This window comes from Neopelma chrysocephalum, unplaced genomic scaffold (genome assembly GCF_003984885.1).
Source record: "Neopelma chrysocephalum unplaced genomic scaffold, ASM398488v2 Primary Assembly neopelma1_23, whole genome shotgun sequence".
In the NCBI taxonomy this organism is placed as follows: Eukaryota; Metazoa; Chordata; class Aves; order Passeriformes; family Pipridae; genus Neopelma; species Neopelma chrysocephalum.
Window position 1 is genome coordinate 19,009,879 of NW_020897691.1, and position 20,297 is coordinate 19,030,175.

General features: G+C 38.2%; 1 protein-coding gene across 1 annotated transcript in view; it reads left to right on the forward strand.

Moving 5' to 3' along the window:
* The window catches only part of ARID1B (AT-rich interaction domain 1B), a 324,487-nt gene that overhangs the window by 243,857 nt on the left and 60,333 nt on the right, over positions 1-20,297 (forward strand). The window contains 1 exon segment of the mRNA XM_027688947.1: positions 14,582-14,761. Coding sequence (XP_027544748.1) covers positions 14,582-14,761 — 180 coding nt within the window.

A 20,297-nucleotide genomic window follows, 5' to 3' on the forward strand; every position in this document is an offset into this window, starting at 1 on the left:
ATAAACATGGAGTTATTTATGAAATACCCCTCCTAAAATGTCTTGCTTCCAGAAATATCCTAAGTAGTACCATATGGGGATACCATAAATACTAGAAGTTTTCTCACAGTGAAACAAGTTGAACTCACAGAATGACAAATTTCTGGGATAGCATCCAGGAGGAGCTAAGAGGACTCACAAAGAAGAGCAGAGAGTCTTAATTTTTGCTATTTTTCTGGGCTGATTGTCCCCTCCTCCAGGACTGCTGATTAATGAGAACATGAAATACAGAATTCCACGCTTATTTGTTTTGTTTCCTTTTCAGTCATTCTTTATACTCAGTTGTTAGTGCAGGGACTTATTTTCCCCTTTAAAAAATTCGGAATACTGTGCATGTTCGGTGAGAAAAAGAATGGCCTCAGTGTCGAATACAAGTATATGATGCCTTGTGCAATAGATGTCACAAGGCAGCAAGAATGGATCAGATGGAGGCTTTAAAGACCCAAACATCTCACAAAGATATTTACATTTCCTGGCACAACTGGGTCTTGGCACAAAATGTTATATTACCCAGTAATAATTGTTTCTGCAGTGTGTATTCCTCACCTGGCGTTGGGGGATGAGTTATGCAGGTCTGACAGAGCTGGAAAGATCAAACCTCTCTGTTCTGCTGTAGAACAAAACTGGGGGTCATTATATGGTCAGGAGAGGCAGAGGGATGTTCAGAAGTAAAACAGAGAAGACAGGTGCTATAACTGGGAAGTCAAACAAATAAATAACAGTGAGAGAAGTAAAATTTACAGATTTATTTAGTCTATTTTTTCTTCTCTGCAGTGAGATTTGTAGGTATTTTCTTAGAGAAAATGTTTTTGGGAATGTTGCAGTTTTTGAACATTTCATATACAAAAACTGGTGTAATGTGCATGATCTTGTGACCCAGCTTGTAAAAGAAGTCCATTTGGTTCATGGGGGAGATTCAAAATTTGTAAGTAGCTAGGTCATATTGATTTTGCAGAACATGTTCCCCAAAGCTTCTCTAAAGTCTGTGCCGTACGCACATAAACATACGTGCATTCCCTTTTGTGCGCTGTCATTGATTAGAGGCTCCTTTGAAATGGAAAACTTCACCTTTTAAAAAGGCTGTTACATTAGTTGATTCCTTTGCTTGCTTGAACTGGTTTCCACTGAACTTGAAGAAAGGAAGGAGGGGGAATGATGGGGGCTCAAAGGGAAGGTGCTTGTCATTTACTGATAAAAACCTGAGCAGAAAATCGTTGCTGCTAAGGACACCTGATCCTTGGGCATCTGTTACAGTAATTTAAACTCTTGGCTTACTGATACTTTTTCTCCCCAAAAAAGAAAAGAAAAGAAAAATGAAAATGAAAACAAAAACCCCAGTGACACTACATTGGATAAGGTAATGTTATTTGGGTTTGCACTTTGTATAGCATTTCTTTCCTTGTTTAGAGAGAGAATTGGATAAACAAAGGACTAGTATTCATTTCTTGAGGAAAATCTTCTGCTCTGGATACTTGAAAAAAAATGTTATTTATCAGCTATCACGAAGCTTGACTGACAGGTGGAGTCTGAGCTTTAGCACTTTTGGATGCTAAACCACTACCTTGAACCTTTAGGTTTACGCTTACCTTAGTGTTTGACTATATTTTACCCTGCTTTCCATGGTTACTCAGCGCCCAGCTGGGATTTTTATGTTTGCCTGCCTAAGAGTATACATTCCCTGTCATACAGTGCAGCATGAAGCAGTGAGCATATTTTTACATGTACACTCTATGTGTGGAAGGAGAGGAGTAGTATTGTTGTGCATATATACAGCAATAGAAATTTCTTGGGGGATTGGATTTTTTTGTGCTCTTCAGCTTTCTTGTTATATAGCTTATTTCGTGCTTTCTGTAATAAGCATGAAAATGTTTACTTTTTAAAAATAATTTTAAAGTTTTTTTGTTTCCTGCTCGAGCTGTAGGACATTTGGACCTGGTCAGTGTAAATGGAGCATACTATCCTAGGGACTTCTGTTCTTGTTCCAGAATTGGTAACTGGCCATTGTTGTTTGATGCCAAATCAGTGAAATGGTTTTAGTTCTACAAACAGATGTTGTCTACCTAGGTAACAAGAAATTGTATTTACTTTTATGTACATAGCCTGTGTCTCAGCTCATACGTCTTTAAAAGTACTGAGACTTGAAGTAAGTCCCATACATCATAATGGCCTGTCAGAGCTGGAGAGCTCTGGGGATAGAGGGAGCAGGCTGTGTAGGTCTGGTGTCAGAAGTCTCTTGGAAAAGCAGGAGTGGCCACGGCCGCTCCACCTGCATGTGTGTTTGCTGCTGAATCCCAACAATTACCATTGCTTAGGGATACCATAATGGCAGTGTAGTCATGACTGATTGAGGTAGTCATTTAAACTTGCTATGCTTTTGGGGGGAAGGAGGATGCATGTTTTGCTCTTTTTTTCTGATATACCTACTCCAGACGTTTCTTTATATGATCAAAAGTAGAGGTTTGAATTTTTGTGTTTATTGAACTCAAAGCTTTTTATAAACTTTAGTTGCATCAGGCCCAGAGGTAGAGCAGCAATGTACCACAGCTGTCATACCATTTGGCAAATAGTTGAGGTACACAGTCTCTTGAGTTCCTTATGTTCAGCTACCTACTCACTTGTTTGGGTTTTGGAAGCTGCACTTTGAGGATGTCCTTAGTAACCAGAACTGCTCAATGAGTTAGAAATTATTTCTAGGGATCAAATAGAAACCCAGCATATCCCAATTAACACCCTAAATTAGTTTCCTGAAGCTGCAGTGTGAAAAAGAAACCTTCATCTTGGCCATTAGCTTATACTCCCATTCTTACTTTTGTAAACTAATGGAGATTTCCGTCTGCCTATACAAATACTCACCTGTACAAGCACTGTTAGGAGAATATGTGTCACAATAATGTTGAAATAGGGCACTTTTACCCCCTGCAGGAATGAATGGTTCCTTACCTAATTTTGAAAAAGCTTAGAAAACTTACCTGCTTTTAAGTAGTATTTCTCATGCTTATGCAGTTGGATATGTACATGTCAAGTTTCAGTCTTATATTAAAATAGTGAATTGGGAGTTCCTAAAAACCATTGAATTTAATGGAAACAGTTAATGACTTCATGTTATTACTCTGGCAAGCACTCTCATATTGGGGATACTTAAAGAAGCCTTATTTATTAGTGCAAATGTATATGGGTCAGAATTAATTTTTAAAAAATCTTTAATTGTTTTCCCCTTATAATTTTCACAGCGGTACTTAGTTAAATATTCATGATAATGCTGATGATATGCTAAAGGTCTGAAATAGATCTGGAGTCTCAAAATCAACACAGGTTATTTAACCCTTTTCATCTAATGCACCATTGGGGACTTGCTGAGTGAAATCCCAGAGCACTGGAATAATTAGAAGATAGTAATGAGGATTTAATTAGTCCTTGAGATATGCTGAAATAGGACCACTGAGAACTTTTCTTTTTGGACATGGATTGCAAGCAGAATTGCTGTTGCAGCTGCTGTGATGTGCTGGAAAATGTATTCCATTGCTTGAGGCATTTTCATGGCAGCATTCTGTCAGATCTATGTGGACAGTGCCCAGAGTAAGCACCTCCAAAATTGTTGAACAGAAGTCGGCACCTTCTCCATCACGTTCTCCCAGCAGTTTTTCATTTTTAGTTTTTTCTGTCATTCTTTCTGTTCTAGCTTTATTTCTTTCAGTTGTTGACATGATCCAGCTTTTGAGGATTGTTGTACAGTTATGTGCTCTGTTAAAAACATATCACAGACAGGGACAGGGAGTAAGAAACTGCAGGCTTGTAGGAGTACAGGTGTTATAGTAAGCAAAATTTGGATCTTTTTGACACAACTGCTTGTAAGGTTTATCCTCAGATCTTGTCCTTATTTAGTATTAGATCTTCACAGAAGTGATATTTATCAGTAGTTGTAATGTAGTAAATTTAAATAGCTTTTTTGGCAGCCAAGATGTTATCCAGCAAGAGGTAGTAACAGATGGGATGTGATCAGGCATTTTGATGTTCTCTTTGTGCTTCCCTATAAACACTAAGTAGCAACTGAATTCCTATAACTACAATTTCCTAATTTGCTCATTAGATTTCATACAGGTATTTTTCTCCCCTTTAACTGTTTTCTGGGCATGCTTATTTGTACACAGTCATCACATAAATTCTACAGTCATGTATTTTCTTCTAACAAAATATAAATGTTTTTGCTTGTGCGGAAGACACAGAATACCAATTGGGTGTTTTGCGCCTACAATTCCTGATGAGATTTATGGCTTAATACTGACATTCAATGGTAGAGATTCTTTTCCCTGAAATCTATTTTCTTCTTAAAAAGACAAACCAAAAGGAAGAAAATAGATCAAAGAATTCCTATTGTAACAAAAAAGATACTGTAGTTTGCTTTTAGATCTTAAAAAGACTTTTTCCCTGAGAATACGTTTTTTGCTCTCATTTGGGGATTTGGGATCTATTCAGAGCACTGAGGAGCTAGAGAATAAAATGATTCTTGTCATTAAAATTCTTCTGCTTGCCATGTTAACGATGACACCACTTAAGGTTAAATCAGACTTGGTAATAAGTTTACTTGATGTAGACTGAAGTATTTCAGGCTCTTAAAGAAAGATGCTTGAGTCATGCATTGAGTGCAAAGCCACAGGTATTTTTGAGTGCCTCTTCTGCATATAACGCTCCAAGTGGGTCAGTGCAGAGGAGCTGAGCTCTGTCTGGTATGTAGGAACACTATGCCAGGCTGGGAGAAAATCTTCATGCCCAGAGAACTGGGGTTAGAGGAATTATGCCCTCAACAGCCAGAAAAAGTGCATCATGTAAGGAGGAAAAGCAGGTTTTAGTTGAAACTGTCACACTTAACTCTGTAAAACATACCTTCTTCGTCTCAAGTCACATGATGAAGTAGGAATATGATGCATACAAGTACACAGAGCAGATCTGTATGTGATGGCAAAGCCATGCAGTAGAGCTGTGTGCTAAACTTCTTTGGTGACTCAAAAAACTACATTAGTTTCTCAATTTAGTGAGTGCTAAATTTATTATCAGTCTTTAAAAAGGATCAGGCCATGATTCATTTTTACCTCTGTATTTTTAATTTGACGGTAGAAGTGCACTGAAATGTAGTCTCAATGTGATGAGCAAAAAATCTACAATATGTCTACTTTAATTACTAATCAACATTTCTGTGTTGAAAGATTACTGTTTTTCTGACTGAGCTGTGGAGTGAATAGCTTTGTGTCTGTCTCTCAAGCACTCCAGAAGACCTGCTTTTCTTGCCCCAAAGCATTAGAAGTTATGTTACTCTGCCAAAACAGGTTAATTGTAAAAGAAATCAATTGCCATTTCAGGATGCTGGTTTCAGACTGTACTTGAGTTTCAAATATACACCAGCCAGTCTCAGCTTTAGGTTGATATGATCTGTGGCCTACACTAAATTCATGGTAGTACTGGCCATCTGCAAGAAGAATTGAAGCAGGAAAGGGTATGATTTACATGTGATAAGCCACACTGGGAGACAGCAAAACTGCAGAAGTAGGATTTGAAGTAGATAATAGTATCTGTACAATCAAAACCCAGAGCCGGGTCTCAACAAATACATTTTGTATACTAGCAGATGGTCATTGCACTCTTCTTGCTGATGTTAAATCTTGTTATACTTGAGGATGAATCTTTATTTCATTTTTTAAACTAAATTGGGGATTCTCTTTTTGAATTAGGGAGCAAAATTGACTTATTCTGAGAGAGTTTATATAGTTGCCAGCAGAGAGACTTCTCAGTAGAGAAGTTTCCACTGACTTCATTAGGCAGCTGTCAAATTCCCTGCCTCTGGGCTCAGGGAGCAAGATAAGCCACAGCAGTTACTGATGAAGAACTTGACAAAGTGACAGTCAATGTTGCTGTCACCAGGCTTGATATAAAGTTACTGGGTATGACCCCTGTCCCTGGGACAGCTTCCCGTGGTGGCCTATAAACTGGGAACTGCCTGTGGTCTGCCTGTTCAACAGCACCATTGTTTTCAGGACACTCTACTCCCTTAGAAACTAAATTAACCTTTTTATGAAGCTTCTCTATAAAGAACCTCTGATCTAAGACATTTGATGTCATTTTAAGTTAATATATAGGACAGCGAGTTGAAATCTATATAATATATATATTAATAGCTAACACTAGATAGTTCTTTCTATCACAAAGGATCCCAAAAGGCTGCAGAATAAATGCTCATCAAGGAACAGCTGCAAAACAAGGAAGGGAAAAATCAGTCAAATCATAAATTGCGGTAAAAATAAGACTGATACAAAGGCATTTGGAGACTGAGGAAAACACGCTGATTTTGTGTTTTTGTAAAAACATTATGGTTTATTTTACATGTGTGCAAGACAGAAAAGACACATCATGTGTATTTTAGTCTTGTCTACAAAATATATATGTGTGTGTGTATATATATCTATATGTCATGGTATTCAGTATATTTACTTCATGAAAAGGAAGATCTGAGTTGATCCAAGGAACCTTAGAACAGCAGTCTGTGGGGAGAGTAAATTTTTCAAACCTGAAATTTAGACTGTTAAGCCTGCAGGCCTTGCATATTATACATTTAAAAATGCCATTCCTTCTTTACTCTCCTCCGTGATTTTCCTAAGTATGCATGTTATTAGGCAAACTTGGACAAATGTTGATTGTACAAAGCAGACGTACTCCTCAGGTTTTTCATGTTGCTGCTGAGATTAATTCTAGCAGTCCAATCTACCTACTAAAATTAAAGATTCACTTCAGGGGCAGTTGGGAGGGCAGGCTTTTGTACTATAAGTCACTGTTGCCCTGATTTTTCAAGCACCATAGTAAAATCATCTTGTGTAAGGTATGTTACAATAACAAATTATGTGTAACATGGTGCATGAGCAATGTTTTTTTGTTTAGCCAGTGCATCAACATCTCCACAAATGTCTTTTCTTCTCTGTCCTCAGTATAGCACTTAAAATTTGCATCAGAGAGCATTATGCAAGGTTTGCATTAGGAAAGGTTGGATATTTATTCCCTGGCTACCATCTGGGTAATCTGTCTGATCCTTCCCCAGATTCTAATTTATCAATGATAGATTATATGAATTTCAAGGCTAGGCAGTAGCAGAGGGAGGTTTAAAGGTGGGGAAAATTTAAACATTATTGCATGCTATACATAGACTGGGTTTTGCAATATCAGAGAGAGAAGCAGAGGAGATTCAGCCAGTTAACCTAATAGCACAGCTGGTAAAACACTAGGGGGTCTGGGTTAAAACCTTAGCTAGGTCATTAGTTTCCATCTTCCCCAAAGCTATTCACGTTGTGAAGAGAAGCAGTCAGACAAATAAACAGTGAGGAGACTGCAAGATAGATATTAAATCATAATAAGAAAATAATTTTAAAAAAAAATAAAACCGGTCCAGAGCTTTTTCTTAAACGTTGATCTTTCTGTGAAAAGGAGAAATACTGCAGATATCTTTGCAGGAAGTCCTAATTTCGCTGCAGTGATGTTTTCCATTACTGCTTGTTTCGCATAAGCAAAGAAACATCCTTTGTTGAATGGGTGTGAAGAAATGTGGTGGTTGTAATGAAGGTATTAGCAGATGCCAATGTGAAAATAAATTGTCCACATAACAAAGGGAAATCATGTCACTGTTACTCTAGCCCAGAGAACTTCAAATGTGTTTAGTGGTGTCCTGATGGACTTGGAGAAGATGACAAGGTTTTATGTGGGCTGAAAAAAAGAGCTCAATGTAGAAACTTGATTTTTTGTTTTCATGGTTAATGGAGAAACATTAGAAGAAGAAATTCCAATTAGAAGAACAGTTCATTAAAAGAAGAAGAGAGAGTGAATACAACGCAAACGGCTGTCTGAGGAAGGAAAGTCTGCCAAAAACTGTGTCATGGGTGTAGAAACATTTGCTCTTTTTTCTCAAATAAGACCTTTCTCCTAAGAATACTTTGGGGCTTTTTTAAAAAATAGAATGTGATTGGAGAAAGAAATGAGAATTTTAAAATATTTTTTAGCTTTTATAGGAGTTAAAAACTGATTATCAAAAATATTATTAGCCTTCTTTTTAGTGGCTGAAGAATAAGCTTCTGAATTTGTCTTGTGTCAGTGATCTCAGTACATGTTTTTATGTTGCTACCCTTCAGTTGCTGAAGTTGCTTGTCAGCCTAAGTGTTCACTCAATATCAGGTATATTAGCAGAGACATGGTGTCTAAATATTGTGCATGTCAGTGGTGCTGCTTGGGACACGTCTTAACAGGTTCATACTAGAGACATCCAAAGATACTGTATGGCTGCAGTGCAGGTGGTTTATTTATTTGAGTCATTATTTGTTTTACCTGCCTATTAACTGGACAAGAATATTGAGAACTACTACTTGCATCATTTAAATGACATTGACACTGCAAGCTGATCTACTCACGCTCACTAGCCCATCATCCTATAGCGTAAATGACTGTCAGATGCTTCATGTGTGTCAAACATAGGTTTTATATGGGCTGTCACCAGTCTAGCTCAACATATTTTAGTAAGGCTGGTTTCTGGAAAGTGAAAATGAGATCTGAGGTATCTTGAATGCAAAGAAATCTTGTGCCTGCTTGCTCTAGAAGCCAAGTTTTTTTATGCCACCCACATGATTTCACTTGATTTACTTGGGTTGTATTCTAGTACATGGGTCAAACCTTCCCCCGTTTCTTAATTGCTGATATTTGTTTAGACCTGTACAGCATTTTTGTCTGCTTAGATTTTTTCCAGTACCTAAATCTCTTTCACTGTGTCCTTTTCAATGTTTATTTTAAGTAGCACCTTAGGGGTAGGCACCATGCCATTTTTTGCCAGTGGCAGTAAGTACTTTATGGCCAGGTAGTGCTGGCCCCCCATAAGCAATGGGACAACAGTGTGTTCTTAGCTTCTTCAATCTATAACCCACCCATCTCCAGGTCTGACCACACCATGGTCAGAAAAACACGATGATGTTTGTTCCAGTACCATCAACAGTCTGTGCAGACAACCTAATTGTGTATTTAGGGTTCCGGTGTCACAGGCTTATGTGAGAATAACCAACTCTTTCAATTACTAAAACACTTCATTAATGTATGGGTTGTGTTCTGTTGGATGTTTCCTTGCAGTGTTCTGAGGTGCTGACTGTAGACATGTTTAGCTGGGCAAAAACCCAGACATAGTTTATCAGTCCAAAGCCTTCCTGAGCTGTCCTTGCCATCTGAATGGGTGGGCTAGGCAGAGTTTCAGTCTGACTGTGATCTTCCTGATCATCTTGCCATGCTAAAAGGTTGCCAAATTTTATTACATTCACTGCACAGAATAATGGTTTTCATTTGTTTAGCTTTACCCTGCCACTTCTATCTCAATGTTGTTTGTCCACAGATGAGCTAGATTTGGGAGTCACTGCTTTAGATCCATCTGAGTTCTGTTGTATTCTGTGGTGAAAATCCTGAAAGAGGCAATACAACACAAACTATTGTTTGAGGAAGGAAAGCCTGCCAAAAACTTGTGTCATGGGTGTGCAAACATTTGCTCTTTTTCTCAAGGATACTGTCCAGTGCCGTGCTAACATACCAATCATTGGAAAATTTTGTGATTACACGCACACACCAGTTTTTCCTTTAGTGGTAGTGGAAAATATCTCTTCACTTATTTAATTTTTTGAGCTGATTCATAAGTAGAGGACTTTATGTTATTTTTCTCTAATTATTTGATGATTAGTGCATGCATCCAATCTGTTTCTGCTTCTCTCATTCCCTGATTTTCAGAGTAATAAGCCTGTCTAGCCCCTTCTTCAGTTTCTGCCCTTGAACAAGGGGAACTTCCTTATTCATTACTCAGAAAGGTTCTTTAGTTGTTTTGGTCCCATACTCTGTCACTAAACGTGCCCCTCTAGAAAGACCCATAGCCCAGTGTATTTTTTTTCCTTAGTTAAGTTAATTTTTACAATATATTGTTACATGTTGTACTTTTCCTCATTTTTTGTTTATTGGATATGTACTTTAATGATGATTTTCTATCACTGTAAACTCCAAAGTTTTTGTGAGCTTAAAGTGAGTAAGTGTTCCACGTGTTTTCAGGTTTAATTCATTCATGAAAGTCAATGGCTAAATCAAAAGACCTCTTATTGACCATGGGTTAAGTGTGTGCCAGGAGACAGTTACTGTCCATCAACTGATATGCAATAACTTGTTCCTTTGCAGTCAGTTCCTTTGTATTTGCTTCTACTTTTCTTTAAGTTTTTTTCATATTCAAGCCAAGATTTTAAAATATCAGATTAATCCATTTGAGATTTTATAGCAGCACCCTGCACATTCGGTGCGAGTTTTTCATGGTTAGTGCTAAGGAGATAGTATTCAAGAAACACATGATTTTGTATTGGTCAATGTACAAATATAATTAATACAACCTTACTGCATAATTTTGTGAAGCTTTAGTAATTTACTGTTGTTTATCTGTTTTGTATGTATATATGCCTAAGGGAAAGAAAAGGTTTTAAATGTTTTTTAAAAGGCATCAAAAGGGGTATTAGCTATATGATGTATATTAACAGATGTTAGTGCTGCTTAGGACAGCAGAAGCTTCATTTTTGTCTTTTCCTTCATTGAAGGAACAGAAACATTTCTGCCATAAGCATTATTCAGTTTATATTTTTTCTCTGTGTTTTGCTAAAAAGAAAGAAGAAAAATAAAGAGCTACCTGATCATTTTTAAACATTGTATGTATGTTATACTTGAACATGTACACATATTTTATTATTGTGACAGTGTGATAATTGTTAAAAGTATAGTACTGCTTCATTTAGAACTAAAAAAATAAGCAAAGATGACTGCAATATTAAAATGGTTTTTAATAAAGACAATCATTCTTTAGGTGTAGTATAAAATGTATAGTATAAAGTGTAGTATAAAAAAAAATAAAAGGGAAGAAAATGCTTCTGACAGGGTCACTTAATTCAGCTGCTTCTGAAATAGCTTAGTTTGTGAAAACCTACTCCAGTGTTTTTTTGATAAGTAATGTCTTGTTATGATGGCAAGTAAAGCATCACCTCTACCTCTTTTTTTATCACTAGTATTAAGGGAAGGGAGTAGATTTGTTCATTGATGAGCACGTTGCCATTGCAATTTTGAAAGTCTTAACTCATACTCTTTCCTAGCAGTTTATTTAAAAGACAAAACAACCCACCTTGTTGTCAGAGAGGTTGACATGCCATATACAGTCTGGCTGTTGAATCACTCCACAGCCGTTACTCCAGTGCATTACTAATGTAATCTTACTTCCCTTCTTTACAAAAGAAAACTTTATCTTAGATCTAATTTTCTGGAAAGAAAATTTATTTCTTTTTGTATTGACTATAAAATGAAGTTGAACACTAGGGAAAATGTGTGTAAATAAGGAAAAATGAATGGATGCCAGCTGCTCCCTTTCGTTTCTGATAAGATTTCTAGAATTGATGTTGTTTTCTCTTTATGATGCATGAATGCTAATGTATTGACCAGGAACCTTTTTCTCTGTAAGACATCTGAGCTTTCTGCAAATATTTGAAACATTTCAAACTCATGCATTGATCTCTGAATGGTCATTGGGCTCTCATGGAGGTTGATGACAAGAAACTCCTCTATGTTGTAATGGAATCCAGAACACAGTAAGAACCTGTTCTTACCTTCTCCCCATCACAGCTGTAGCTGAAATGACTCCTCTGCTCTCTGGAAGGAAGTTAGAGCATGTTCTGTTTTAATACCGTGTTTCAACATACTGTACAGACAGTAACAGAAGATAAGACAGCACAGATATTCTTCCTGAATTTCAGGATTCCTTTTCCCTAATTCTTTACCTGTCTTAATTCTTTATCTTCTTTCAAGAGAAGATAGCAAAGCCAACCTTGATTTGAGAGGAATCTTACACCCTCTGGAATGGTGAAACTCATGCCTCACGTCAAAAGTAGTTAAGAAGTCTTTTCATTTCTTGTTGTGTTAGTCAGCATCTCTGTAAACTAAGGCTAGAACATGAATTTGAGTGCTATCAGACAGTTATCTCTACTCGAATTACTGGCATGCCCATGGCATGGTTTTGGCCAATGCCTGTGAGCACTCCCTGAGCTACAGCCCAGAGCATGTATAAGGCAGGACAAGGGACTGTGCACAGGAGTCATACAAATAAGACTAACAGGATTTGAGTGGGAAGGTTTATCTGTGGGGACACGAGAGCCACCACTCTCCTTCTGGCATGTTTTATTTATGACTGTACATGTAGCTGCGCAGGCCATTCCACAGCATCAGAAATGGATGAGAAGTTTACTGAAGAAGAGGTCATTTGAGTAGAAACACTTACTTCACTTATTACTTTGGTCCCTCCAGAAGCCTTTTTGACAACAGCAGGGATGGCCAAAACTGATATTCTCCATGTTTTTCATTAGACATTAGTCCATGTTCTCCATTAGCTTCAACAACCAACAGTCCCTCTGCATCACTACTGGAAATTACTGTACTGGTAGCTTTTCTGTGTGTCATCCATCCTTGTGGTGTTAAGTATTGCCTGCAATAATAACTGGGCTGAAAAACCTTAATCACTAGCACAATATTTGGCAAGTTAGTTCATATAGATTAAAAGGCCCACAGCGAACAGAAAAACCTCACTTCTGTACAAGAATCAGGAGTAACTTTACTATTTTTATAATAAAAATCTTAGTGTGACCAGTATGATTATTTTTCATTTAAATGGATCCCACAAGCGTGATATATATGGTGTTTGTGTGTTGGGAACACAAGCATTTATTTTGTACAGACATATGATTGTATTAGGTTTCTAAATTGCTTACAGCACTATCAGCAGAAGACATAGGCTTTGTAATAAGATTTGTGCACAGAGTGGAACTGTTTTAAAAATCAAGGGTTCTGTTTCAAAGTAAAGCCAAGTGGAGAAGGTCATGCAAGCTTTCCTTTGCGGAAGTGTGGAGTTTTCCAACCACTACAGACCAGTTTCTAAGCTGCCATTTCACACTCAGTTATTTGTCATGTTGGGTGTCAGTGTGTGCATTCTGGCTCCCTCCAGAGCAAGTGTCAGGTTCTGACTTTGTAATTCAGATGTGATCAAGTTCCTTGTCTTGGGGCTTGCACAAAGATCAGGAAGACTTGATGCATATTCTGTCAAATCTGGCAGTTGTTAAGAGTTTTAGCACGATACAGGTTGAGCTGTTCATAGCACAAAAGAACTGGGTGCAAGGGGTACAAGGCCATCTCAGCTCATGGTTTTTCTCCATATAACCTGTACCTCAATGTTTTCAGTTAGGATGTTGATCATGTGTCTCTATATGTCTAATAATGTCTAAAATTAGTGGAGGGGAGTGGAGGAGGCACCTTTCATAAGTAACATTTCATCTCCCTGCAGCCCCAGACCATGAGTGTCTGACCTGGCTGCAGCATGGGCCACAAGGCAGCCATGCTGGGACACGTTGGCCCTCTGGGGCCATGTCTCCCTCCTCACCAGGCTTAGTGGCAGCAGAGTGGACACTGTCCTGCGGTACGTGCGTGGTTTGCCTTGCAGAGAAAGGTGAAGATGAAATTAAATACGCAAGCAGAACAGAAACGAAAGCGGATTTCCTCCAGAAATAAGAAAAAAAACCCTTTGCCATCTTGTCAGCACATTCTCTTCAACATTGAAAGCAGCACTAAAACCTTTCAAGGTGTAAAATATTAGAAAGCCAACATCCCTACATAGACATTTCATAGGCAGTATTGCACGATTTTTCTCAGTTCATGAAAACTTAAAAACCCCCACCACAAAAGCCACTTCATCTCCCATTTAATAGGCTTGTTTCTGTTCCTTTATATGAAGCTTCTAAATTTTATAGCATTTCACTAGGTCTCTTGCTGCAGCTTTTGAACCTCAAATTAAATTGGGATTCATTAATACATTTACAAAAGGGAAAAAGAAGAGAATGCAGTAGAGGTGTGCTGGGGACAGACTAGAAGAAGAACCTAGAGCACAAATACATAATAAACCGACTGTTATTTCTGACTGGTATGACTAGTTTTCGCACAGTAGTAAATTTTAGCTCTGGAGACTTTGCGGGCAATAGAAGTATTTACAGTGGGTTTCTATATGCTGAAGTTAGGCATTTTGGTAGCAACATATCATTTTGGAAAATGTGATACTCCCACCATAAGTCATCAGGCAAATTCCCTACTACTAATTAAGTAATGCAGATAATTGCCTTATATTTTTTTTCCTAAAAATTGTTTTAATTTTAAAATTAACAACCATTTGTAACTAAGCAAGACTGCCCTGTCTTTCTTTTACAAGTACAGGTTTTGGAACGATGCGTGCAGGTTTTTGTGGTTGAGAGAGCTTTGCTGACTTGGAGATGTGTTTCTTTCTGTTTGTATGAACAACAGCAGTTTTCTGAGTATTTTGAGTCTGAAAATAACTAAAGAGAGTTGGTTTATTTTAATGCCAAAGATTTCTTAAAAATAAAGGATAGTTACCTGAATATTAATTTTTACTTTGGCTGTTTTCTCCCTTTAGGTTTTATGGCAGGCATACAGAGGAACCCCCAAATGTCACAGTATGGACCTCAGCAAACTGGACCTTCCATGTCACCACACCCCTCACCTGGAGGCCAAGTGCATCCTGGAATGGGTAGCTTTCAGCAGAGTAATTCAAGTGGTACTTATGGGCCTCAGATGAGCCAATATGGACCACAAGGTAAAATGCTCACTGGTAATAGATATGATAATTTTTTTTTCAGCCTATAGATGTATCGTGTACTTAGGTAGGTGATTTCTTAAAAACAGCAAAAACCACACACACAACACACTCTCTAAAAAAAAAAAATCCTAAACAAATAAAGCTGTCATATGAAGGTGGAGCTGCTGCACCTTGTGGAGGAAGTTGTTTCTGTTATTAGCACCTTTCTCTGCATAAAAATAGTGACCTTAAATTAGGCAAGGGAATCATGAATCTGTGGCATTGCCAGTTCTATTGTTTCGGAGCCCAAGCATGTCATCTCTGTGATGAGACTGCATTTGAGCAAGCAAGGAATAAGGGTCACAACTCCGATCCCAAAATAGGACTTCTTTTCTTGGATGAAATCCCAAGGCCAACCTGAAATTGCATGGTAACTGTGAGGGTAAAGTCTTCTAACAAGCATAATAATACAGTGGCTACTGTGGAAATAGAGTATTGCGCTCTAATGCATATGGTTTGTGAATCTTAACTAACCCTTCAGACTGAGAGAGACAGTTCCCTTTATTTTGCTTGTTTGACAGAATTGGTGGGGGAGTAAAACAAAAATAGAATACACAATTTCTGCCCCTGGACAACCTTGAACTTGTCTATTGTTTTGCCTTTAATGGATAACCTTTATAAAGTATGCATCTGTTTAGGGGTTTAATGAAGTTGAAGTCAAGCCATGGAATATATAATGGGCTGTGTTTTCTTCAAAGGTATATAAAGAAGCTTTTCGATTTCAGCGCTTCCTACTATTGCTTTCTTACTTAAAAGCCTCAAAAAGGACTGGTGCTAGTGGTGGGAGTTTCTGTAAGGGCTTGATGACTTGCCCATGCTAGCAAGGAGGGTTATTTTAGTCTCCAGAGTTTCTGAGAACTAGCTCTGATGTTTGTTTGCAGGGAACCTTGCTGCCCTGCGCAATGTTCCTTTCTGTTCCATCTCTGGATGGCTTTTGGTTTAGTGTTCTGAGCAGAGGGCTACAAGCCAAGATTTCCCAGTTTCTGATTTTGGCTCTGCCTTTTACATCATCTTTCAGCTTAGGCAAGGAGATTCATTTCTCTGCTTTGCTTTCCTTAACTGTAAAATGGGGCTAGTAATGCCTTATAGCCATGTGTGAAGATTAATTACCTAACTCCAGTTGACTGGTGCTTTCCTTTTATTTGGAAACCATTTTGTGGCCGTAAAATGTTGTCCAAGTGCTTATTTTTATCTGCACAGTGAGCAACTAGCTTAACTGGTAAAAACTCCAGTGGATTTATGATGTGCTGTCCTGACTTCCAGCTGTACTGCTGCTGCTGAGATTCCGAACCATGGGAATAGTGGGTGTCAAGTGCAGTAAAACATTAGCCATCCACACTGATTGAATGGAAAGGTTTTTGTACTAAATCAATGCATTTAAGTAACACGCCGAATACTACTTTCTTTTTTGCTTGAGTTCAGCAGTTCTTTTCTTCCCTCTGTAGATGAAAGTGCCTATGTAATGATTTTATGGGTCATGGTCAGGAAGAAACTGCTATTAAAAAGTGAACTTGAGGGACAGGAAGAAAACGAGCATCATTGTCATTAACAGTCCGTTTCAGAAGGGTTTGGTGAATAGTGTGATGGATGAAAAGTGTGTTCTTCTGCCAGCTCTTAGAAAATACTAGTAGTCCTGTGCATGGTCATCATAAAATTAGAGCCTTGCAGACTTTCAGCTCTGTAGGTAACAATTAGACTAAAAGAATACTACATTTTCACCAGGCTAATCTGACCATTAATAAAATCCAGGGTGAAGATGATGATATTTACAAGTCATGTATTTACCTGAATTTAAGTTTTTAATAGCATTTTTTCCTTTTTAATGAAAATAATCTGTAATTGCAACTCTTAACATACCCTCCTACAAAGCACAATCATATGCCAGCAGTGATGAATATATAATAATGTTACCCCATTTGCCTTTTACTGCCAAAATAACAAATATGTCAAAATTACCTGGGTTGCACCCAAGGTTTTAAATTATTAAAGTAATTCCCAAGGATCTGATTTGTTTTCCACGTTTTGTTCATAGGCCTTCCATCAGAACATTGTTAAGCATAGGCTGAGTTTGAGAGGGCTACTTGTGTTTTTATATCAGAGCTTTTGATTCGGCTCAGAATGCTGGATTTCACTATGTGCTGTCCTGAAAACCGTTGCTCAAGGCGAGTGTCCTCTGTGTAGTGGAATTGCTCACCGTAGTAAGACTGCACCAATAGGTTTGGATTGGAAGAATTAGCCCCCAGTTCATGAGAGCAGAATGATCCATTTCATGCCTATAGTTGATTTATTTGATTTTCATGTGTTTACATGACACTTAGATCTATAATAAGAGCAGAATATATTTTCCCAGGAAGCAGTTCTGTACTGGGGATCTAGTCCAATTCTGTGAAACCATTTCCTACAAAAATAATAAATGGCTTTGGCTCCGCATTTTTTGTGTCTGGGATACAAAACAGGAGCATGCAGTACAGAACATTAGTTTTAATTTTTTATTAAATCTCAGCATTTTCCTATCCCCAAGAGAAAAAAACAAAAGCAGAGCAAGAAGGTAAGTTTTTACTGAAAGAAAGAGTCTTTGATTTGTATTTGGACAGCATCTAGCTTGGGGGTTAATGAAGCTCTGGTCTATAACCTGAGCATCAGACTGCTGCCACAGCAAAATGTCCCTTAAATGCACTCTGGAGAGCAGTTAGATGCTGTAGTCAGTTGGATCTCTTAAGGCTGGGGCAGAGAAAATCTTCCTGTGAATCAGTAGAACGTCTCAGAAATGCATCCTGTCTCCCTAACTTTTCCTGCTCAATTCAGTAGTAAAACTGTTCTGTTTGGGTATAACAAAGAGAGAAATCACTACTGAGTGTGTTTGAACCACAACCCCAGAACTTCACAGTAAGTTAAACCCCCTTTTTTAGTGGTAAAGTAGTATGAATTGAGTATTTGTGCTTTGCAACTTTCAATGCTGGACTCACTTCACAATAGCATTTTGCTATCTGGCTCCCACTGATTTTAATCCTAGATTTTAATTAAAATGTTAGCATCTTAAGGATGAGATTCCCTAAGTATCTTGAGAGTCTGGACCTCTGAATCCAGACCCACATATGCAACAGCCTGTGGAGTTAAGACTTACATATCAACTGTATCTTACTGAAGTCCCCCAGGTAAAATAGTTCAGAGGAATTCAGAACAACATGTTTAAATTTTCTGTACAAGAAAAACTCGATGGTTAAATGCACATGTAAAAAATTCTAAAATTATTTTAAGATACTATTTTTAATACTGTGAATCTGACCTATGTCTCTAAAGCAGAAAGCAAAGCTTGCAGTCAGTTCTCAAATTTCCCTCTTTTCAGTTTGCCTAGAAATGGCAAGATATCAGAGCACTTTGTTCAGCAAACCTGAACAAAGTGGACCAGAGTTTCAGTGGTAAGTATGAACATCTGTCTTTGGCAGATTGTTAGTCAGCTTTTTTTTTTACTTTATCTTCATTACACTTTTTTTTCCCCTCCTGATTCCAGTTATTGCTTTGGTTTTTCTCATGCATTTGAGATGTTGTCTCTCTGGGTAGAATTCTACTTTGGCAAGAGGGAGTTGGAATCAAAAATCCCTTAGATATGGAGGGGAGGAGTTGTTCGGTGGTATTGTACAGCCGCTGTTGCCAGGCTTGTACCCACTTGAAAAGTGTGGGCTCTTGGACTTGGCTGCCTGACACGTCCAGCTGATGTGGGCTGGCCTAGCATCTGCTGCATTCATTGTGTTTAATGCTGCATCCATCTGTTTTCTGTCAAAGCCACTGCCAACAAATTACTAATCTATTAGAGAAACATGGAAATAAGATTGCGCTCCTCATTCCTGGCAATTCCTCTTGTATTTTGTTTGGCTTTTATTTTGCGCTTTTTTTTTCTTTTTTCTTTTTTTTTTTTTTTATCTGAAAGGTATAAGAATAGCTAGTACTTGAGGTATTGAGGAAATGCTTAGGGGGGAAAAAAAAACCACGGAAAAAACATTGAAACTTGTTTTCCTTACTGAAAAGATGATTTCCCTGTACTCTTGGATGTGTATCCCTGGAGATGAATGATTAGGAGCTATTTTAACTGAGCCACATATTTTTATGGAGAAGATTCCACTGGTTTTTCTGTGTTGTGCTTATACTAGAAAAGCCAAAGCATGAAAGAAGAGATTTTCTGTCCCAATTCAAAATAGCATCAGAACAGCAATAGTGTTCGGCATTGGTGTTTGCTCCTCCAAGCATGCTGTTGAACTGTACTTCGTAGACCCTAAATGACAAAACAAATTGGCTTTATGTAAATTGGACTGACAGTAGCTCCCAGTGATTATGGTTATCAGATCTGCTAGTCTAGGGAGGGAATTTGCTTCACTTTGGGTGCTGTTACATGTACATAACATGCATTAACTGGCTGTGCCTAATCTTTGAATGCACAAATACACCATCTTGCTGCATTACATTTTTCTTGCACAAAGCAGCTGGAAAACCAGAGCAACATCCAAGTTGTATGCTACGCCTGTAACACATAGCAGAGCAGTATGAAACTAGTCAACCCTTCAGTGTGCAGTCACATATATAGGATGAGAAGCATGCCTTAAGCAGGTCTCAGCAACCAAAACTCTGGCTGGGGGCAATGGCTTACTGAGCAGAGAATAGTGAGCTGCCAGCGGCCAAACCTAGAAGAGGAGAAGAAGTGACAGGGCAGTCTGAAACCAGCATAAAGCTGAATCTGGAGCCTTTCATCTTTGTTGAACCACATATTGAGAATCCTTCTAGGAGGACCCCCAGGCGGAAACTTGGTTTTTAAAACAGAAGAGAATGGTTGTTCCACTTCCTTGGGAAGCATAGGTCTCACGCCTTCTCGCCAAGGAGATCTTGTAGCAGAGTGAGTCAGTTACAGGGTGGGGAGGAGAGGAAGATTAGCCAAAGCACAGCAGCAGGAGCATATTAGTTAATTATGTGTGCATTCAAATTATGGATGAATATATTTATTTTAAATATAAACAGGAATTGCATGCCACCAACTCCTCTGCCTGGTAGCTGAGGCCTGAGGAGAGACATGGCTGATATCCACGTTCAGAGGAAGAGTCCAACAGCTTCTGCCTTCAAATGAGCGTGGGAATATCTGAGAGTAGTCAGGAAACTCTGCTCTGTGGCATCCCACAGGGAGGGAATGGGTTGTGTTTCCACTATTCTGGATGAGATGGAAATGAAGACAAGTCAAAACTGATGACTGAAGTAGTGCAATGTGATCCATTTCCTAAAATAGTTTTCTATCATATCTTTAGCTTTCTTTTTTTTTTTCTCTTTGTCATGCTGCTTGGGTTTGTTTCTGTAACACTGCATACTGTAAACTCGCCTTTTCTTGAGATTTCAACATGACAGGAAAATCAGCACTCAAACGAGTTAAGGTGGTGCAAGTGGAGCACTTACTCTAGTGACAACATAGATTGGGGTCAGCCAGGTTTTCGTGCCATCCTTCGTAAGGATTACT